The following is a 23,903-nucleotide window of genomic DNA, read 5'->3' on the forward strand; positions in this document are numbered from 1 at the left end:
GCTGCAGAGGCTGTGTGGGAATCACTGATGGAGGCCTGTACACATGGTCACTTCTCTTGCTTAGGCAGATCAGTCACATCATATTGGGCCCAGCAAGGTCCTCTAGCTGAGAAACCTTCTAAATGTCATTTCCTACATTTCTTGTGCAGCCGAAATTCTTTCCACTCTGATCCCTCTTATTCACGAATTCTGGTAGCAACACTGTTCACTCCCGTGCAACAATAGAGCGTTGATTTCTCAGGGCTGAGACACTGATATGACCCCTCACATAAAAAGATCTGCCTTGTTGGTAGGCATCTTACCTGGGAAGTGGGAAGTTGAGTGACTTGGGATCCATTCCCCTCCACAGAGGTTTGAAAACCTGACCAAGCCTGAGGGACCAGCATAAGCTTTGCAGTCAGATAAACGTGGGTTCAAATTCCAGCTTCACCATTTACTTGCTGTGTGTCTTTGAGTATGTTGTGTAACTTCCCCATGGCTCAGTTTCTCACCTGAACATAAAATAGAAGGCTAATATGTTCAGAGGAACAGGGCTTGGCATATACTAAATACTCAGAGAATGTTATTAATATTTATACCTTGTAGGGTACTACTAATATTACTAACAATAATAATAGTAATTATTACTAGTGTGGCTATTAAATAATATCATGAATATAAAGCACTCAACAGAGTGGACACCTGAAAATGTTATTTTTCGCTTCTCTTTTCAGATTACCTATGCCCACTTATGAGTTCTAGAGATATTACAAGTTTTCTTCTATCTATGGCAGAAACAGGCTCAACATGACTCCAGGCGCTTTGGTTCTTTTTTTTTTTTTTTTTTTTTTTTTTTGCAGATTTCTCTCTCTCCTCCAGGGCAAGCTATCTTCCAGAATCAAGGAGAAATGAAAAAATAAAAGATATGTCAGGTTAGACTTGGCTACGGCAAGAATGGGAACAAGTCAGAAGAGACAGATGTGTTTAATGGTCAGTGCATTTGTCCAAAGGAATCATTTTCACTGGCCAGGAGCCCAATTAAACCTGTAAAATGGAAATCCAGAAAATCAGATTAACGAGCCAGTCATTAGTGAGGAAAAGACCCAGCTAATTCAGTGTTTAGCATGACGGATGGGCCCAGAGCAAATAATTGGATGATATTCATCATATGTAAAATAAAAGGTGTCACTGAAAGGGAAAATGGTAATAATCTCTGGGATTTACAATGCCAGCAGATTTGCTTGTGAGGAAGAGAAAAGTTCATCAAAATAGATTAATAGTCGCTAAACTTCATTCTTTCCTTGTGTGTTTGCCAGAGAATCATGCAAATAATAGTGGAGAGGCAGCAAATGCATCAGCTTGGTATCCTCCCAACACCCTGAGGATCTGGCTGCCAAAGTGGGGAGTGCTGGAGATAAGTTCCTGTGACCACCGAGGGACTGGGTGGGAATGGAGAGCTCCTCTGTGAGTCCATGGTTTAGTCACTAAACAACAGAGGAAATCACACCCAAAGTGTTTCTGGTTGAGTGGATTAATCCCCGCAATTTATTATTCAGTTCGTCGATGAGTATTGAACCCCTGCTCTGTACCTGATATTTTGGGGGTGCACTTATTCCTAGTTAAGGGCTTGGGCACAGGGGAGGGTCACAGATTGGCTGTAACAATGAAAAGCTGTGTGATGTCGAGCAGGTTAGTTGACCACTCTGAGCCTCAATTTCCTGACCTGTAGAGGTACTATATATTACATCAGATATAATTAGAATCAAATAAAGTGTGGTGTATAAACTGCTTATTGTCCCATTTTCTGTGTAATAAGCTTTCATTGCATGGTAGTTATTATGAATCTTGTTCTTATTACCTCGCATCCTCTCTTCTATGAAGACATCATTTTTAAGATACGTCATCAATGTCATAACAGATTTTCTGAAATTTGAAGAAAGATAAACATATATACACAAGCCAGTTACGGAGATTTTTGTATGTTTTTAAAAAAACATCTTCGAGTCAAGAAAATGTATTGTTGTTATAGGGAGACGAGTGAGGTGAATGGAGACCCTTCTTAGTCATAGGAGGAGGGATAACAGGTCTAGAGCCAAACTTTGCTAGGTTCAAATTCGTCTTATCATGGGCAAGTCACTCAGTACCTTATAGTCTCTGAAGGGTTGATATGAGGATTAAACTGGATAATTTATATAATGGCTACATGCAGTTCTGGAGCATAGTAGATGAACTCCATCAATGACCATTGTGTCATTACTTTTATTATTATGTATTCACCAATCACTTGCCACGAGACCAGCACTGCCTAGGAATCAGGGAGGTTGAAATCTTATAAGAAGACATGGAGGAAAGATTGAAGGACTATGTGTCCCATAAGAGTAAATGTTGAAAGGGCTGTAGGAATAGAGAGAACAGAGTTGAGAGGAGAGAGAAATTGTAATGAATTGGTGGCATCCAAAACCCTTCCATGAACCCATGAGTCTTACAGTGAGGTTAAACCATGAATTAGATGGTAGCAGGTACAGAGAAGCATACAACCAGGACAAAGCAGAGCTATAGGAGCCGGCTTGGTATCACTGGCAGATACTCTGGTATCATAGGTACTGGAAGAACCTCTGGGCTCCTGGGGCTTCATCAGCCCCTTAGTGGTTTGGTTCATCCCATCATGTATCTGAAGTGTAATCTCCATCTTGATTACTCAAACACAAAGTCCCTCAGGTTATGTGTGTGAGCTTGTGAGGGAGAGGGTCTGTGCCTGTGCAGGCCTGTATCAGGCATGGCTGGGCTGAGTTCCCGAGTTGGTGGGGTCCATCACCCTGTTGAGGAGAACACTCTGTTCTCCTTTGGCTCTTGGTGATTTGGAAACCCAAAGGGACCCAGTTTTGTTCTATGGCACTGATCAGATGCTTGGCGATGCTCTCACCTTATTCTCTATGGAGCCAACTGGATCTTCTCAGGAGAAACTTCTTTTAATTGCTATGCTCTGGCCAGCATTCAGTGACAGGACTAGCCTTCTCTGATGCCGCTTTTCTTCCCCAAGGCAAGCTTGGTGACATTTACGGTGTCCTGTAGAGAGCTGTTTTTTAAGCATATAATAAGTGACCAGAGCGTATACTTTGGGGTTTAAAAACTTCATCACTGGGTATGAGATCTCCTTTGGGGGTGATGAAAATCATTTAGAATTGGGTAGAGGTTGTGTAACACTGCAAATGTGCTAAATGTCACTGAATTGTACATCTTCAGATGGTTATTTTTATGTAATAGGAATTTCACCCCAATTAAAAAAAAAGTTATCATCATTGTCAACACAAAATCAGGAAAATAGCTATATCCGAGAAGGAGGCCAGGGTCAGGACAGGTGTAGGTCATGGAAGCACTTTAGAAGTGTATGTCAATTGTCTTTAAAGTTCTAGTTCTGAGCTGCTCGGAGTGGGGTCCCCAGACCAGCAGTATCAACATTATCTGGAAACTCATTAGAAAAGACAATTCTTGGGGCACTTGAGTGGCTCAGTTGGTTAAGCGACTGCCTTCGGCTCAGGTCATGATCCTGGAGTCCCGCATGGGTCTCCCTGCTCGGCGGGAAGCCTGCTTCTCCCTCTGACCCTCCCCCCTCTCATGTGCTCTCTCTCTCTCTCGCATTCTCTCTCTCTCAAATAAATAAATAAAATTAAAAAAAAAAAGACAAGACAATTCTTGGACCTCACCCCAGATTGATCAACTCAAAGACTCTGTAGGTGGGGCCCAGAAGTCTGAGTTTTAAATAGCTTTCCAAGTGATTCTGATGCAGCTCAAGTTTAAAAACTACTCTTCCAGTTCTTGGGTTGAGAGGCGTACATGTGTTGGTTTTATAATTTATGATTAAAACACTAATTCAAAAAGATGATATGCATGCCTATGTTTATTGCAGCATCACTTAAAAGAGCCAAATTATGGAAGCAGCCCAAGTGTCCATCAATAGATGAGTGGATAAAGAAGATGTGGTATATATATACAATGGAACATTACTCGGCCATAAAAAATAATGCGATCTAACCATTTGCAACAACATGGATGGATCTAGAGAGTATTATGCTCAGTGAAATAAGTCAGTTAGAGAAAAACAAATACCATATGATTTCATCCATATGTGGAATTTAAGAAACAAACAAATGAACAATGAAGAAAAGACAAACCATAAAACAGACTCTTAACTACAAAGAACAAACAGATGGTTGCCAGAGGGGAGCTGAGCGGGGGGAATGGTGAAATAGGTGATGGGGATTAAGAGGATACTTATCTTGATGAGCACTGAGCAATATATAGAATTGTTGAATCACTATATTGTATACCTGAAACTAACATAACACTGTATGTTAGCTAGACTGGACTTAAAAAAATAAGAAAGAGAGAGGGAAAGGAAGGAAGGAAAGAAGGAAGGAAGGAAAGGAAGGAAGGGAGGGAGAAAGAAAAATAAACAAACAAATAGGATCAAACAAGGACTAGTGGTGATTGTGTATTTAGTACCAAAGATTATATTTTAATCTGATTCTATGCAGTTGAAATTTATTTTAAAAAGAAAAAGACTTCTTAGCAACTCATTGATCTTAATATGTGAATGCCCCACTTCTAAGCCAGTGCAGAACGATAGAGATTCAGAACAGATGCCTTATCAAAAAAACAAAAACCAGGGGCACCTGGGTGGCTCAGTCTGGTAACTGTTTGCCCTTGGCTCAGGTCATGATCCCAGGGTCCTGGGATCGAGCTCTGTGTCAGGCTCCCTGCTCGGTGGGGAGTCTGCTTCTCCCTCTCCCGTTGCCCCTCTCCTTGCTTGTGTGCTCTCTCTTTCAAATAAATAAATAAAATCTTAAGAAAAAACAGAAAAACAAAAGTTCTGGAATACAAGAGATGAATAGCTCTAATTAGGAAATAGAGATGTGGGGATAAAGCTGAACGCTAGGGACCAAACCAGTCTCTCCTCTTGATTCATAGCTTAAGTCTTTGCACCAAGTTTTTTCCAAGGTTCTGCCTTCATGTGGACTCTTAACATTTGCTCTGCCTGGCAGTCTGTGTGCTTCCAATCTGTGCAGAGCTCGGGAGAGCCATGGGAGATGCCATCTCTTGGAGTGAGGAGCAATGGGTGGTTTTCAATAGAGATGTGACACCTCGCCTGTTCCCCACAGCCGCTGTGGATGGGCGCCAGGTTTGGACTGGAGTGGGAGGACCGGCCCGCCTCCAGCAAGTGCTTGGTGAGAACAGAGCAGAGGCCTCCAGTAATTGCCTCCTCGGCACAGCGGCTGGGTTGCTATTGTCGTCCTGCTATTTTCTCTGGACAGCCTCTGTCTGGTGTCTTCTCTGGTGAATATTAATGTCCCCCCGAGTTAGGACGATTGGGCTGAGAGCAGCCATCTGCAGGGCTGTGCCATGTTGGTGGGACTTTTCAACAAGCCCAGGCCAGAGGACCATTTCTTGGAGTGGCTTCCAGGTTCCTATAAGAATCCATCCTTCCCAAGTGAGATTACAGAGCTTGACTCCCCCAGCCATCAGATGGCGGAGCTGGGACTCAGACCCAGCATTTCTCACTTCCCGATCCAGAGTTCTTCCTCTGACCCTCGATTCCTTTCAATAACTTGCACATGGAAAGTACCAAAAAGCACCACTCAATGCATGGATTTGTAAATATGAAGGAAAAAAAATTGTGCTCAGATCAGAAATGAAATTAATTTCAAAGTAACAAGAGCTTTTGAGCAATAGTAGTTATTTAGATTCAGAAAAAAAATCCATTTCACAATCATGTCATGATGACAATGGATTAGAAACTTCTTTTAAGGCAGAATAAATCAATCTTCGGTACATCCCACCCACATCAGTAGCTTCTGTTTGCAGTTGAAACTATTTATTAGGTCTGTACATATGCAAAGCACAGTGACCAAATACAGAGTCTCTGCTCTCACCAAAAATGCCAACCACTGGGAAAGACTGTTGTCATTGCTCATTTGTTGTCTAAGTGTCATGACATGGGAGCAACTCAGTGCTGTGGGACTGGAGGCTCAGGGCCAGCAAGGGATACTCTCTGAAAGGTTATCACAAACCTATTGTGGCTGTTGATGGAGAAGCTAATACTTTCCAACTTGGCCATGATCCCTGGTGTCATCTGACTTCTCTGTGTTTCTCTTATGATCCAGGTGACAACTGGTGGAAGAGCCAGCTACTATGTGTCCTATCGGAGAGAGGCCTTCACCCAGATAAAGCTGCCCAAGTACTCCCTGCCCAAGGTATGTCCAACCTGCTGCCCTGGGTCCTGTCCGACAAAGCAGCAGGGAGAGGTCACCACATTGGATGGCAGGGAAGTTTGACTTCTGCCTGGGAGACAAGCTGGCATTGAACCTGACTTGCCACTGTGGGACTCTGGCCTCTGCTGATGGCCCTGAACCTGGGTTCTCTATTCCTCTCTCAGCAGGGTATACAGGCAAGAGCTTTGATTCCCTGTATCTCATACATCCTGTATCACTTCAGTCCCTTCTGGGAGTTCCTCCCTCTTGCAAGGGCCTTACTGCCAAATAGAGGGACAGGCTCAGAAGGGCCCAGAGGGAGCCCAGACACTTTATTGTATGTGTGCATAAAGGTGCACAGGTGAGTCTTGTGGAGTTCATGCTTCTCTCCACATTTTAAAGCCAAATGTAAATGCACTGCCTATGTTTCTGCTCCTTTCTGCCACTATGAGTAATTAAAAAGGAATAATTTACTATAACAATATCAAATGATGGCATTTTAACTCCTCTATTGGAAAATCATAAAACTTACCCTGTGGACTCCATCCCTTGTGAACAATGACTTCTTGGAGGAGCTGGATCTTAAAACCTCAGTCTGAACATGGACAGGATATAATTGCATCACCTAATGAGGCTGCAAAAAAAAAGTCAAGTCTCTGGTTGGACACATCTCAAATGTAATGTTGCAAAGATTTGGGCCTGTAAGCTGGTGCTGGGAAACATCATGAAAGGCTAAATGAGTACCAAGGTGGGAGGGATTATGGGACAAGAAGGTGGGTAACTGTCTACCCCTGGTTGTTTTATTCATTCATTCATTTATTCATTCATATAAGCATGCATGAATCCATTCATTTGTTTGATCCTTCTTTTATTCATCCATTGAACTGTTCTTTCTCCCATTTAGGCTTTTACTCTGTGCCAGGCACTAAATTAAGCTCTATGGAGAGAGTAGAAAATAAGCCACAAATGGTCTCTGCCTTCATGGAGCTTATATTCTGGTTGAGAAGAGAGACATTGAAAAAACAATTGTAGGTGTAGGGAGTGTTATAGGGATAGAAGTTCAAGGACCATTGTGACATAATAGGTGGAGCTTACCTATATGGATACTGAGGACAAGTTTCCTAAGAAAGTAAGGTTTAAGATGATATAAGAGGATTAAGGAGTTAACCCTGCAAACAAGGGTTGGAAAACCAATAGAAAAGACACAAACAGGCCCTATTTTAAGAGAGAGAATATGGTTCATTCAACAAAATGAAACATCATCTCAAGAGACTGGGTTGCAGAGAGAGAGAAAGGAGGCTGATGGGATGAGCAGGGACTGTATTAAGTAGCCTCGGGGGCCATGGGATCAATTTCTCATTTTCTCTACCCTCTCTGTGACTGGTTGGTATGAGACCATTATATAGCATTGTGATTACAGGATGTACCCATCAGATATTCTAAACCCAAGCAGGAAAGGAGTATCCTTGCTTGAAAAAGATGAGGAAAGGGAAGTTCGTAATCATGTTCTTTCTGAAGGAGAAAGACCCCTTGCAGTAACTTGATGATTTCCATGTATTGGCTCAGGAGAAGCATTTCGGGAACTTTCCAAACCATATCCCCTGTGTAAGGTCTGTTCTGTCTCTGCATTGTGTGCATATCTTATGTATTTTTAACCTTCCGAGGAAAACAAACAGTTTGCTCCCCTGGGCAGTGTGGCTGCAGGTGGGGACAAATGAAGCCTGGGATTGATCACAACCCTGGAACACTCCATTAATGATCAGCAACCCCATGGCAATTTATCGTGGTGGAGTACCATCCATGCGGCCCCTTTTATAGAAGTCCATCCAGAGCAGCTTCATTAATATGAGGGCTGCTGTGAAAATAGCTGGATGGTTATCGATCCCCTTTATTAGCCAGCATTGGCTCAGATTTTCCTAGCCTAGGCCGAGGAGGTGAGGACAGAGTGGGTGGGAGTGTTTAAAAATGGAAATGGCTTTTGAGCAAGTTGTTGCTGTTCCAGGAGCTGCGGCTGCTGTTGGGCATCTTGCTTAAAAACAAGAACAAGGAGAAGCTCCCTGTCATCACTGCCCTCACACCTCTCCTCCCAGCCTGTCTGTTCCGAACATGCTCCCCTGGGGCACTCCGTGGCTTGGAATGTTTTGCAGAGAATGAAATGAACACCATTAATAATGAGTGGCATTGTTAGGAGCGGCAACCTTGTGCTGAGTCCTCCATAACCAGTCCCTGAGCATGGGTTGGGGGGAGGAAGGGTGGGACATGGAAGGCACATACCAGCAGGGGGCAAGGAGGCAGATGACAGGGAGCCATGGTAGCCTGGCCTAAAGGCAATGGAGCTTCTGAGCAAGAAGCCCTTAGCTTTCTTTCCCTCTCTGCCACTTGTTTATCCAGGAGCCCAGGTCTTCTTATCTGTGAAATGGGCATCGTAGTACCATTGAACTTCACTGAGCCCAGTGCTTCTGGAGAACAGTGAGGTATAAGAAATACCCAACTCTTTTGTGTTCCTGGAAGTGGCTCACTGCAAAAAACCACTCTTCCCCCATGCGCCTCGCTAAGATGCAGAAACCTGCCTATTTACCTTTGACGGGACCAAATCCTCACTCTTTATTTATAAATGGTTAACTGAACTCTTTGTCCCCACTGGGGGACAATCTGGACAAAATGCTGGCTAATTTGACTTGACCAGACTTAGTCTGGCTTTTCACCTTCCCTGCCTAGCGCCTGAATTTTGACCCACTCCTGGGCGCTCAAGCAGGCACTAGAACTCAGAACAACCCCTGTTAACCATACTCCTGAAAGTCACCTGACTGTAAGGAGGACGGTTTCCTGTTCAATGGCCCCCTCTTGTGCCACCTGCTCACCCTGCTCCCCACACCCAGTTCTCTCTAGCCTTGTTTTACTTTCTCTACATAAAAATAATTCTTTCGTGCCTTCACTCTGAGGGGCTTGCAGATATGATAGCCAGAGTGTTCTCCCTATTGCAATAGTCTTGCAAATAAAGGCTCTCCCTACCTAAGTCTGGGTTTGCTTTTAGTTGAAAGTAGAATGTTTAATCCCACTTTGAATAATAAAAGGGAGGAGAGGGAAATATGCTTGAGAAAATTTATTATAATGATAATAACAGTGATATTAACCTTTTCCTTAATTTCCTTAGGACAGTTTTCCTTAATTTTTACATTTCCCCAAATACTGATTTATCCTTCTTTGCTGTGTCGCAGTCACACTCTTAAAATGTTATCTGTAATTCTAATTTCTTTTGTCGCTTCCTATCCTCTCTTCAACCCACTGTCAGCTGCCTTCTGCTTTCCCACACCCCTCTCTCCACTATTCCACCAAAAATCCTCTAACCATTGTTACCAGGGAGCACCTCCATGCCAAATCCAATAGACATTTCTACAACTTTATCTTGTTTTTTTTTTTTTAAACCTTTCTGGAGCTTTTGACACTGTTGGAAAAGAATCCATACCTGATACTCTTCCCTGTGGAGTATTTTATCCTGATTCACTTTTCTGGATCTCCTTCCCCTGCCACCCTTAAATGTTGATGATCCTAAGTTCTCCTGGCATTCTGCATGGTTCCTGGTGACCTTATCCCTTCTCTTCATATTGGTGATGTCTATATCCATAGTCCCATCCCATACTCACTGAACCCTGGACTGCTTTTTGAAGTACCTCCCCTGAAAGATCCCATTTTAAAACTCTATAACTGAGGGGCGCCTGGGTGGCTCAGTTGGTTAAGCGACTGCCTTCGGCTCAGGTCATGATCCTGGAGTCCTGGGATCGAGTCCTGCATCAGGCTCCTTGCTCAGCAGGGAGTCTGCTTCTCCCTCTGACCCTCTCCCCTCTCATGTGCTCTCTCTCATTCTCTCTCTTTCAAATAAATAAATCTTTAAAAAAAAAAATAAAAAAAAACCCTCTAGAACTGAGCTCAGCCTCTCTACCTTATATTATATCCCTAAAATTCCATCCTTCTCCTATGTTTACTTATTCCATCTATTCATTCATACAGAAACTTTTATTGGATAGCTACCATGTGCTATTGATACTTAGTAAGTGCTAGAAATGAAGTGATACATAAGAAAGACACAGTGTCTGCCCTCTGGGAGCTTACGGGCTCTAATGAGAAAGACTGGCATAGAATAAATAATTACACACATATTTAATTATGAGTATTTGATTATGATTGTATGAGCACACTAATAAGAAGCAGAGGATTTTGTAAGTCAGATATCTGACATATTAAAGATATGCCCTTTTCCTTTATCCCCTATGGGTTCTGCCTCCCTGATATCTCACCAGTCCATTTCATAGGGTTCTCATGGAAGACCTGCTTCATTAGTTTAGGCCCTCCCTGAGATTGTTACAGCCACCTCGTAAACCTTCCTCCTGCCCCACCAAAATCCACCTTTCACACTGCCTCTGTGACAAATGTGATCACACAATGAAGCTGGTCTTCCCCAACCAAATCTCTGCACTGGTCAGTTCTAATTCTCCCTTTTTCCTGCTTAAAATCTTGTGCTAGTTTTGTATTTCCTTCTGGGTAAAACTTAGGTGTGCCATGCAGAGCCCCGTAAGTGTGGCCACTGTCTGTCCTCACCTTCCTCAGGGAAAAACTGCTTTCAAGCCACTCAGGTTCCACACATTTCCATGGATTGTCCCCCCCACCCCCATCTATAAGCCTTTGTATTCCTATCAGTACCTGTACCGGGGACCTTAATCAGCTTCAGAGAAGGCCAAGAGTGTATGACATTCCCACCACCACTGGGCATCTGCTTGAGGTCAGGTTCTACATCTTGGTCCTCTCTGCATTTCTGTTATAACGTCTGGTGCATGGCTGATGCTGAATAGCATATGTGTTTTTATAATGAATACAGTTACATTCAGCCCAGACTACACGAAAATGTTTCAATCACGGGGAAGTGTTTTCACCATTGTTTACCTACGAAGTCTCATGTTTAGGTTTGCGAAAGGCAGCTATGATTCCTCCAGATTAATGGGAGGGCATAGGGGGAGTGTTATTTATAATTGTTCTCCAAATAAAAACATGAATGTGGTTATGTCTGATGCTGTCCAAGTTCCAGTTTAGTAAAGTCCCAATCAGAATTTACTTACTGCTTTTCCCCCACTTTGGTGTCTCTCTTCATCACCAGTCAGATCTCACCCTGAATATTCTCAGGAGTAGGAAGAATGTCTTTGATTTTTTTTTTTTTTTTTGGAAGGAGGTGGCACATGCTTTGGGGTTAGATTGAGATCACAGGATTCAAGAAATACACTTAATTATCATTCAGATCCCTATTTGATCAATGTTACTGAAAATGCTTTTATTTCTTCTTGAACATTTAGTATTCTGGTTATTATGTGTTGATCCCTATTCAACTAGAAGATCTATTTGGAGAGAGGACACGTAGTTCAGAGCTTTTTCAAAGAGTGATGACCCAGACTGCATGCACCTGACTTGTCTGGAAGGCTGGTTCAGATGGTAGGATTTAAGCCTTCACAACCAGACACACTGACTCAGAACCTCAGGCAGTGGGACATGGGAGTCTGTGTGCTCTTAAGATCTCCAGGTCATTTTGATGCATATAGAGTTATACTCCCACTGATAATGGAGTTTAGCTTCTTGATTCAGATAGTCTTGGGTTTAAATATTAGTAATACCATTTATTAGCTAAGTGACTTAGGGAAATTAAGAACTTTTCAAGCCGACTTCGCGGAGTCCTGGCTGCTACAGAGCACCCTGTCCCCCAGAGCCTACAGTGCCTGCATGCCAGGCGATACACCCCACACTCACGGCTAAGCTGGCTACCTTTCATCCCGACCATGCCCCCGTGTTTTAAGTTGTTGTTTCCACTTCTTTTACAGTAGTTTAGTCTAAAATAACTTAGCTCATTCATTTTTATAACCAAAACATCTGGGAAAAGCCCAGCATTTCTACTGCATTTTTAACAGGGTAAATGAATTTAATCTGTATTTCCTGCAGCTGCTGTTTCCCCTCCTGCTGGGTTCTCGGGCTTTCATTCCACACCAACACAACACAATTTCATCACAGGGTTTTTAAGAGGAAGCCTTATTTCCGTTTTCAAGCAGCTCAGTGGGGGATCCTGCAATTCTAAAAGGTGTGTAAGCACGAATGAGCTAGTGAGGTCTGTCAAGGTGACCTAGGGAGTTCAAGGCCAGACGCTGAGATCTGACAAATTCTCCAATAAAAAGATCCAGATCGCTTCTCACTTTTCCCACCTCTTCGTTGCCCAACTTGAATGAGCTTGCTCCTTTTGAAAAATGTCTTGGAGTAGCACTCCACAGTTGTGATATTATAAACATTGCTACCTCCTTTTATTGCTGAAATCATTTCTGGGAAAGGTTGGTCAAACAAGGTAAAAGCTAGACCCAGCCTGGTGATTTACTCACTGTCAGCTCCAATTGCCCACGCCCCTACTATGAATGCTTGCCACCACGGTGACCAGGGTCCTCTCCTGCCTTCTCAGGATGCCATTACTCTTTGCCATATATACCTGTGTAGTTATGAATTTTTTAACTGTGTCCATTATGTCCAGTGTTTATCTGTGTCAACATTTCCTCCTGACAGCATGAATTCCTTAGGGAAGGACTTGAGTTTGTGATCATCTTTGTACGGCGCCTAGCCACATACGAAAACTGGCTTTTATAAACTCTTTTGAATTGTGAATTGATTAGATTTGATTTTAGAAATGTTCTAGTCCAAGTATACAAACTAAAGTGACTTCAGGGACCAGGAAGTTAACATGAATATGTAAGAGGCAGGTTATAAGAACATTTGGGTACTTAAGGCTGAGTCTTCCTGAGTGCTGACTTCACCTAAAAGACTACACCATCAGGTATTCAGTAGAGGCTGTGGTCAGACCAAACATTTGTGATTCACATTCATCACATGGGTCATAGGATTGCAACTTCTGATCCGGAGGCTCTATGTCCAAATGGTTAGAAGCTCACAATTAGGTTAGAGCCCTACAACAGAGGTTCAACACTTGGTTCTGCCACTAACTGGTTATGTAATATGAAGCAAGTTGGCAAACCTCTGCGTACCTTAGTTTATTCCTCAGTAAAATGGGAATACTACTACCTCTGTTGTAGAATTATTTGGATTTTTACTGAAATAATACATTTAGATGACTTAGAATAGTGCTCAGATGTTAGCTATTTTTAGCAGTAGCCCAACCTCTTCAGTATTTTGGTGAGAAAATTGAAGCTCAGGGACACAGATACATCCTGCATCATATAGCTAACTTCTAGCAGAGTTCCTACTAGGACCCAGAACACTAAATTCCAGGTTGAGTATCCTTTCTGTGATCCTATCAGTGATTTTCAAATATTATTTTATTAGCGGCAGAACCTCCCTCACTTTTTACTCCCCAAATATCACGCAGAACTCCAGGATAAAACAGATTCAAGGGGTGCCGCTCTGGTTGAAAGAGAGCTGGAAGCCCAGAGCCCCGCCCACTGGCTCTGCCTCCCTGCCACCCTTCTCGAAATCCCTGACTCTGAAGATCCTGAAGAGAAGTTTCACAACCACTACACTAAAAAGTTTGGAAATGTAAATGAAGATCTAAAGAAGGGATAAGCCCTGTCTTTGCGTGTGTGAGTTTCCTCTGGCAAGGCTGTATGTCTCTGTTAGCGCTAACACTAACTTTCAGATATAAAAATAAAAAATGAAAGTGGATGAATCCCTTGAAGCCATGGAAAATGATACCCACCAAAGCCCCTTACACCCATCTTACTGTCATTTAACAAGGAACAGAAATCACGAAGCTCTTAATTTATAGCCTTGGTCCGACACAGAATTGTTTAACATCGCCTGTAACTCAGGCTTTTTCTCCACCATTCATAAGTCATGGTAATTACTCTGGGTCCCCATGGGCAGAGGGATATGGAGATCTGCTGCCTTACAGGTGTTCTGTCTTCTTCCAGGACATGCACATCATCAGTACCGATGAGAACCAAGTGTTTGCAGCCGTCCAAGAATGGAACCAGAACGACACGTACAACCTCTACATCTCAGACACGCGTGGCATCTACTTCACCCTGGCCATGGAGAACATTAAGAGTAGCCGAGGTCTAATGGGAAACATTATTATTGAATTGTATGAGGTATGTAGCCAAGATGATCCTGCACCTGGGTCTGCCTCTCTTTTGGAGGAGTTTTAATGGGATAAACACGAGCATTGCAGTCAGCCAGTCCTGGGTTCAGATGGCAGCTGTATCCTTGCAATTGTGTGACTTCAGGCAAGGAACTTAGCTTCCCTGTGCCTCCATCTCCTCACCTGTGAAACAGGGATAAAATATTTGCCTAATGAGATGGTTGTGAGAATGAGAGAGAACATAAGTAAAGCATCTAGAGTGGTGGTTGACTCAGCAAACTTGAATAGATGGTGGCTGAAGTGAATGTTCGTTTGTGGATGAGCACGATTATGAGCCAGATGCCCAAGTATTTGACCTACGTGGGCTCGCTTAAGTCCCTTTTTCAACTCTACGGACTCTAGTGGAGGCACGTATCTATTAGTATATCTTAAATTATTTGGAAAATAACATCTTATGAACAAGTTTTACAGGAAAAGAAAAGTGAATATCAGTGCTGGGGGATGAGGGTTTCCCTAAAATGCCACCAGATGCCAACATCGGAGTATGGTGAAGAACTGACCTTGACTTACTTTGAGTTGTTATTTAATATGATCACCTTACTGAGTTTTCAGTTATATTGAGATTTTGTTTTTAAATGTGATCACCAGTTAAAGAATCAATTTATCTAGGAAACCAAGTGACTCCTCAGAGGAACTAGAGAAAAATGAGTTGTTTCAGTGACCTTAAGCCTGGGTCACTTTTTATGTCTCTAATGGCCGCGTATGACCTTTGATGGTCCTGGCCACAGTGCTCACCTTGTTGGTATGATGGATTGATTTGAGTAAAGGGGTGTATTTCATTATCCAGCATTCACTAGTGACTGGTGGTCAAACCTACACCTGCTACGCTAGTGGAGGTCATTCATTCATGGAGGGAGGAGTTGTCTGTCATGAGCAGTAGCTTAAGATGGTGTGGGTGAGCTGCTCCCTTACGAGTTTTCATCTTTGAGGCATGGGAGAGGCTTTCAGAATAGAGAGATCAGTGTAGGGGCTCCTGGTTTATTGTGGTGTCTTCTGAGCAGTGCTTGGCAAAGTTCTAGCATCCCTATGCTGGTATCGAAGTTACTGAGAGTGGTAAAAGATTCTAGTTATTTTATTAGGTAAGAGGACTGCACGAAGATCTGGGGGTGAATAGAAGTACACTAAAAAAGAGAGAGAGAGAGAAGTGAATGGCACTGGGTGTAAAACAGAATCAGTAGAAATACCGTGATTTTCTAGGACATTGTTGACAAGTGCTGATTCCCTTAACAACAAGGTCCCCGTTTGAGAAATGGCCCAGATTTTTTCTTAGAATTACAAAAATTGGTAAAGATGACTAAGGTGTGTAAAGGGCTTTGGGAAGCTTACCTTTACATGCCTCTAATCATACCTGGAGGCAAAAATACCCTTTGTTATTGGGCAGTAAGTCATCTCTGGTGGGAAGGTTTAGATGAAATGTTCCTAGGACTGAGGCCATTGGAACCAGGTTCCTGTTCGCATAAGTGAGGCTATAGAGATGGGACGATTATTCATACTCCTGTGGTCAGACCTCAGTAGGACAGGGTAGACATTGCTGCAGATGACCTTCCAATTGAGAAATCCCTGTGTCTCTGACCCTATCGATAAGGCAGGTGAGTTTGGTACTGTGCTGTTCTTTTTGTAATAAAGAGCACCTTGGTCACTGTGAATAGTGAGACACTCTGATCTGAAGTGGAGCATGGATCAAAATGAAGAATATGCCTAGATATATGTATTTTTTGGTCTTGCTGAAGTCAGTCATGCATTTTTGGTCTTTTGGGGGGAAAATGCATGGTGTCATTCCATGTATACAGAAGCAAGACATACAAGGCCAGGCAACTTCTCTAAAACCAGTTGTGTTGAGTTTGTTCTCATTTAATTTTATCCGGGTTCATTGGGATCCTGCTTTGTGTTAAAGTCCATGAGGAAGGCAGAAGAGATACCGATTCTTACCCTCTGGAAGCTTGCAACCTAGTTTGTTGGGCTCTGAAGAAGTCTGTGAACAAAGTTCCTTTTTTTACCTGCCCAGACTGTAGTCAGTTGAAACAGAGACAAAGGGTGAGACAAGTGGAGATCAAATGTCAGCTTTATTGCTTTTAAAAGTTATGTAGGAGCGGGGCGCCTGGGTGGCTCAGTCGTTAAGCGTCTGCCTTCGGCTCAGGTCCTGATCCCAGGGTCCTGGGATCGAGCCCCGCATCAGGCTCCCTGCTTGGCGGGAAGCCTGCTTCTCCCCTCCCCCCACTCCTCCTGCTTGTGTTCCCTCTCTCGCTGTGTCTCTCTCTGTCAAATAAATAAATAAAATCTTTAAAAAAAAAAAAAAAAGTTATGTAGGAGCAAGTGGGCTTGCTAATACTGCCTGCCAGACCTGGATGCACCCATCTAGTCACATGCACAAATAGTAAATCAGAAGCTCTCTTGTGGAAGCCTCTTCCTAGAACACCACGGCAGTGAGGTACAGAGAATGTGATCTTTGCAGGCAAATCCCCAAAATAGTGGACCTGGGGATGAGCCCAGGACTGGGGATATGCCCAGTTCTTTTTTTGCAATGTTACCAATCTGATTATCATCTTTTTGCCCTGCAGAGGAAGAAGTGGAAGACATTCCATATTTTAAGACCTGCATGAGTCAATAACTAGGTGGATGGTGTAGATTTATAAGACCATGAGCTAGCCAATCTAATTGCATCAAATAGATGCTCATCAGGTACAAGAATTAGTGCCAGATAGGTGGTTGGAGTTTAGATTCTAGAAGGCATTTAATACCAAGAGAATAAATCATATCCGGACACTATCTAGACCATGACCATATTGAAGGCTTTTAGAGGGTGTTGCTGTTTTGTACCTGGAGATGCATTCTGTGATTTGGAGATAAAGCTGAATTTAATTGGTCTCTAGGGGTCATTAGTTTTTAACCTCCTTCACTGGAGATTCTCATAGAAACTGAGATTGTGTGCCATATGGCCAGTTAGCAAAGAGACTATAATTTTTCTGGACTCTGAATGCCCTTGAGTAATGCATCTGGGAAAACTAGGAGGCTTTCACATTCAATTCAACTAAATTAATGCACTTTCATACAGTATATTTTGTTTGATGAGATGAAGGTGGTGCATGAGACTCACAATCTACTGGAAAGATACATGACCCTATTAGGGTAGTTAGTGATCACAAACTAACTTGTATTAAAGCTGTGATTTTCCATGTTGTAGAATCACTAAAGAGGAAGGTTAAATCTAACTTGAGGAATTTGGGGGGACTTGGAGATGAGTTGGCTTAAAGGATGAATTACTGGAGCTTGGAAGAAAGGCATGTCTGGTGGAATCCCAGCATGAGATGAGAACCAGAGTCTGATGAGTAGATGCCCATTTTCATGGAATGTTGAGTGACTTTGGGGAACAGTGGGGATAAATATTGCAAAGATACTAGTAAAGAGCTGAATTGAAGAGTTGGGCATTTATTTGATGGGCAAATTTTTCTCTCTGTTTTTCCCCTACATCTACATACCTAAAAATGATATTTGGATGTATGATGCAGTCTCCTATGCCAAGTTAATGTATAACTTTATATTATGATGTGTTAGGATATTACACTTATTTAACCTTGTCTGAAATGTCAGAGATGCCTTTAGGTAACACAGCTGTGAGTTGGCTCGGGATGAGCATAGCCACTTACATCTATTTACTAGTGTATCACTCCATCTTGCATTTTGCACTCCTCTCAGGCTTCTTCTTGACCATGGGAAGGGGACAAAGAAAATGAGAACTTACTTGAGAATTCACCCTGTAGGTCTTGGCACTAAAAGACCTTGGAAGCCAGTGGGTGGGAATCCACCCCCTCTGAACTCCCTAAAACTGAATAAAGCAGAGACATTGTTTATTTCTTGGTCTGTTGGAGCAGTCTCCTTCTGTAGAGAGTCTCTTCTCATTCTTCCTTTAATCCATGCTTCCAAGTACAATATTGTCATGGCTGTAATTACATAATCAGGTGAGAAAGTAATTCTTAAAGGCCAAATAACAATTTCTTTTTTAAGGTGTCAGAGCCTGTTCCATCAAAACAAGTCTGATGATGACAATGAATATAATCTATTATGTGTGTTCACCATTATTCTGTGATACTCTTTTCACGTAGAGCTTTGTTGTGGTTTCTTCACATCACTAACTCCAAACTACATTTCTTCTTAGTTGCTTTCCACTGATAAATCAAGAAACAAATATTCTTTCCAACACCCTCAGTTATATTATGGAAACATTGCTCTGAGCTGCGGGTTGGATGCATTTTCTTCAATATTTTCCTGGATGTAAAACATCCAACTCATACCTCATTATAATAATAACAACAGCATACCAGGTAATGTCTAAGACCGGTATTGTTGAAAAATATATTATGTCGGCTACAGATGCACTTCTAAATGTTCTACCACCCACATTTTTTAAAGTAAAAGAAACAGGTGAAATCAATTATAATAATATATTTTATTTAACCAAAATACCTAAAATATTATCATTTTAGTATGTGCACCATTTGAAAGATTACTAATGAGATATTTTATATTTTTCCATACTAAATCTCCAAAATTCTGAGTGTATTTTACACTTCCCCCATATCTCAATTCATATGCTAAATTTTCACCAGAGATACTTGATCAGTATTTACATTTCATAAAATGTGCAGTCGAAAAAGTAGATTCACATACCCAAGTTATTCCAAACATACTTAAAAGTTTGCCAATAACAGAATTGGGTGTTGGTTTTTAAAGATTTTATTTATTTATTTGAGACAGAGAATGAGAGAGAGAGAGAGCACATGAGAGGGGGGAGGGTCAGAGGGAGAAGCAGGCTCCCTGCCGAGCAGGGAGCCCGATGCAGGACTCGATCCAGGGACTCCAGGATCATGACCTGAGCCGAAAGCAGTTGCTTAACCAACTGAGCCACCCAGGCGCCCGGGTGTTGGTTTTTAAATTGAAGTTCAACTTGGTTCAAATAAAATACAGTTAAACTTCAGCTCCTTAGTCCTACTGGCCACATTTCAAGTGCTCAGTAGCCATATGTGGCTAGTGGCCATAGTACTGGTTTGCATAACCCTAAATTATATATATATATATATATATATATATATATAATTAATTGATTGATTGATCTATCTATCTATCTATCTATCTATCTATCTATCTATCTATTGCTATATCTCTTTGTGGTAGGTATCATTCCCCCTGGTGCCTATGAGAGTACAGAGGTGCAGAGAATTTAGTAACTTGGCTCAGATCACACAGTTAGTAAAATGGTAGAGCTATGTTTGAACCAGTCCATGTATATTTGAATAAAAAGGCCAGGCTCTTCCCACTATGCATTTCTTTCACATTGATTATTTTTTTTATTGAAGTCTAATTTATGTATAGTAAAATTTACCCGTTTTGGTATGCAGTTCTGTGAGTTTTGATAGGGGTATGCGGTTGTGTAACTACCACCATAATCAAGATAGAGGACTGTCACCCCAAAATATTTCCTTGATGGCCTTTTTGTAGCCAACCATTCTCCCACCCCAAATCACTGGCAGACCAGTCTGATTTCTTTCTCTCTCCTGTTTTGCCTTTTCTGGATTTTCATGTGATTGGAATTATACAGTAGATAGTCTTTTGAGTTTGGCTTCTTTTACTTAGAATCATGCATTTGAGAATCACCAATGTTGTTGAATATCAGTAGACGTTCCTTTTTTTTTTTTTTTAATTTCTGAGTAGTATTCCATTATGTGGATGTGCCCTAGTTTGTTTATTCATTCACCAGTTGAAAGACATTAAAGTTGTTTCCAGTTCTATGTGGTAATGAATAAAACTTCTATAAACATTCATGTAAACATAAGTTTTTCTTTCTCATGGGTGAATACCTAGGAGTAGGATTGCTGGGTTGAATGTGATAGAATATGATTATAAAAAGCCACCAACCTGTTTCTAAAGTGGTATTCTCATTTTGCATCCCCACCTGAGATGTAAGAGTTCTGGTTGCTTCACATCTTCACTGACACTTGGCATGATCAGGTGTGTGTGGGGGGTGGGGGGGGCACTGTGAGAGGAGCCTAGTAGAACCTTAGTGTGGGTTTTATTTGAATTTCCTAATGACTATGTGGAACTCACTAGGATGGATAAAATGAGACTCTCTGAGTCATCTTAAGTGTTCTGCTTTCTTTGCCCATCTTATTGATGTTCCCTTGCTTTCCCTGTCCCTTGTGCCTGCTCCCCATCATTGCTTTATCATGAACTTGAGTGACCCATCCTTGGCCAGATGGACAGCTGCTTATAGACTCCACAGGCACATCTTTCCCCGCCTTACCTTCATCGGCCCCTCACCACCAGTCCCACTCTAGGGACAGCCCAAGGCAGACCATGGTAATTGCTTTTCTCAGCAGAGCCCTGGTTTCCTTGTCCTAAGGGCCCAGGGAGGTGAGCAACAGATGCCCATAGCACCTGGACTCAGTGCTCTGCCAAGAGGCTGCTGTCAGTTCCTCTTCGTACCTCAGATTGATTCCCAGAAGGAAAGTGGGCCACACAGGCTTGTATGTGTACTGCCATCTTCTGTGGACATCATCCCAAGCTGGTGCCCTTCTCTTTGAATTCTGGGACCGGCAGCTGCAAGCCATGCTTCTGATTTTAAACAACAGTGGGAGGAAACATGATCAGAGTTTATCAGATGCCAAGTACCTCCTTGGGTGGAAGAGTTAAAATGGGTGTCTCATTCTCTCATTCCTTTATATCGTATGTAGTGAGGCTCAGTAGTGTTTCGTGATACTTTTGCGTCAGAGACATACATGTGCCTACATGTGCGCACATGCACGTGTACATGGGTATGAGTCCTAGGCTGTAGCATACATGCATTTTGTACTGGGGTTGCAGTCAAAAAGTTTGAAAGCTGTTGGCCTAGGGCACACAGAAGCAAAGTGCCCTCTAAACTTATAGGCTATTTATACACGATTTAGAGCCAAGAAGCAATTCAGGATTAATGTAAGGGTTTTGAGCAATCCAAATAAAAATCAGAAGTGTTCTGATTCTTTCAGACTGGAGGGAGATAGCTCATATTCAACTATAGGAGAAAGTCCTTCAGAGCTGCAGATGGCTTCCCTGGAAATCTCTCCTTCCTGTGTCTTTTCAGACCCCATTCTCCAGATTCTGCTCTCAGAATATGTAGGGAATGCAAAAAATGCCCATTTGAGTGGTGTAGTGCTCAGTGAGAAAATGTGGTAGTGACCATTCCGTTTTCCAAAGACACTCATCCAGAAGAACCCAAGAGGCAACTGAATGGCTAGTAATTCATGCTGTGATGCATCCAGCTAGGAGGCAGTGGATGGGGGTGACAAGAGCTCCACAGGAGCAGGCTCAGAAATCTAAGTCGGACTTGTAAATTTCTCCAGGGAGGTAGACACCAAGGCCCTGGGCACATGTTGGAGGGGACCAGCTGGCTTACAGGAGAGAGTTCTCTAGAATCATTATCTGGTGGTCCAACAGAAAAAGTACCAGCTCCATGGCTAAAGAAAATACCAAAAGGCCTCCATCAGACAGATGGTTCTATCCATTCTCTGTGAGGAATAAATTGGTAGTCAGGTTTAAGAGAAACACTTTTGCTGTTGGTTTTTAAAGACTGAGGTGATAGGAGAGCCTCAGAGCCCCTAGATGAGCATAGAAGATGCCAGTCTTCCCAAAATGGCAGTGACTTTAAGCAGCTAGGGCAGGGAGGGTTTGTCCGGTAAGGACAGAACTCTGACACCAGTGTCCCTCCTCCCACCTTGGCTTCTGTCCGTACCCACCCTCTGTTCAGGTTAGGAATTTAATCATTCCTTTTTTGGCCATTTGTCAAATTCCCCTGGTGGTGTCCTTCCCAGATAAATTCTGTTCTCCTCTTGACATTCTTTGTCCATTTTTTGTTTGTTTTTATCTGCATTGGCATTCTTTTTCAAGGGCAGTCCGGTTACTTTAAAAAAAAAAAAAAGCAAAAACAAACTTATTTCACCTACTAAATTATGTCATTAAAAAAATAAAAGAGCTCACTTCTATGAAATTCTTTCCCACTGGTATTCTCTCAGTTAACCATGATCCTCAAAGAATGGGGAATAAATACACTTAAAATTCTGAGCTATCTCTTTCCAGAAAACCTATCATTCAACCTCATGTTTATATACATTTAAATGAGTTGACTTGCCCTTTGGCTTTGGAACATGCTGAGATTGTACAGGAAGTTAGGGAATCTTTCTTTGAGATACTGTTGTCATTCAGAATATCTGTTCTTATTGCCCAAAATGTAGACATGGAAGGAATAAAAGTTTGAGTTGAATCTGACTTACTCTAGAACATTTCTGAATCATAAATTTCTTTTAATTCTCTAGTTTCTTGTTTTGTGGCGATGATCTTCTCCCTTCTTAATATCAAGGGTATGCAAATTCCAGTAGATCAGGAACTCTGGCAAGAGTGCTCTGCATTATCTCATGTATCCATGCTTAGCCAGCTGAGGAAAAAGAGGAAGGGCAGAGTTGATTTTGTCTATTTCAAAGTGACCATTGGCTGAGACCCAAAGGTGACATGGAAATTATGCAGGATCACACAAAGATGGATGCCAGGTCACCAAGCTGGGTCGTCTGCCTGAAAATATCTGCCTCACTACTAATCAGGAGGCTAAACTTCCAGCCTTAAGGACTATACCTTAATGCTTTCAAAATCTGCCTACAAGCTCCTCCTGAGCCAAAGTACATGTTCCACAGAAGGGGTAACCCCTTTGGTTGTTATCAACCACTGCCACCTCAGAGGGAATGTTAATTGTTAATCAAGGATAAGATCCTATGAACAGAATGCAGAAACACGTAAAGTGGGAAAAGCACATGGGTAAAAGGGCAGTGGGATTTCTGGGTCAGGGGCAGGTGGTAGAGGGTGAAGAGATGAACTTAAAGTTCTCCCAAAGACCACATGGTATATGGCATTTCTCACTATGTTCCTCCTCTTCTCTTCTTTTATACCCCCAACACCCTGTGGGAGGTGCTGGGGCTTCTCCCAGGGCTTCTCCAAGATTATCAGCATTTGGCCCAACATGGTTCTCCATCTCTTGCCCTTTTTCCTAGGTAGCAGGTATCAAAGGGATATTCTTGGCAAACAAGAAAGTGGATGACCAGGTGAAGACATACATCACTTACAACAAGGGCAGAGACTGGCGCCTACTTCAAGCCCCAGATGTGGACCTGCGTGGAAGTCCAGTACACTGCTTGCTGGTCAGTCACCCCATCTCACATGAAGTCCACAGGGCAAGCTGGTCACCTGGGGATGTCCCATCAGGGGCTTTCTTCCAGTAAGGGGTCTTAGGAACTTGGCTGGTGCCGGGCAGGCATTTCCCACAACCCCCAGGGCGATGATCTCCGGGCTCAGACTGCCATACCACTTGGATGGAAAGCTCAGTTGAAACTCACGGGCTTGTACTGAGAATACATTATGTACTCCAACTCTTAGTAAGATAAAGACATGTTTAAGAGACAGTGCCTGCATTCCAGGGTCCCAGACAGGGC

The 23,903-nt window shown here is 42.5% G+C and overlaps 1 protein-coding gene across 1 annotated transcript in view; it reads left to right on the forward strand.

Moving 5' to 3' along the window:
- The window catches only part of SORCS3 (sortilin related VPS10 domain containing receptor 3), a 577,834-nt gene that overhangs the window by 460,480 nt on the left and 93,451 nt on the right, over nt 1-23,903 (forward strand). Inside the window, exons 8-10 of the mRNA XM_035028663.1 lie at nt 6,141-6,230; nt 14,171-14,350; nt 23,466-23,612. Coding sequence (XP_034884554.1) covers nt 6,141-6,230; nt 14,171-14,350; nt 23,466-23,612 — 417 coding nt within the window. The remainder of the gene's footprint in view (nt 1-6,140; nt 6,231-14,170; nt 14,351-23,465; nt 23,613-23,903) is intronic.

This window comes from Mirounga leonina, unplaced genomic scaffold, assembly GCF_011800145.1.
Source record: "Mirounga leonina isolate KUSES-001 unplaced genomic scaffold, KU_Mleo_1.0 Mir_114, whole genome shotgun sequence".
NCBI classification, from domain to species: Eukaryota; Metazoa; Chordata; class Mammalia; order Carnivora; family Phocidae; genus Mirounga; species Mirounga leonina.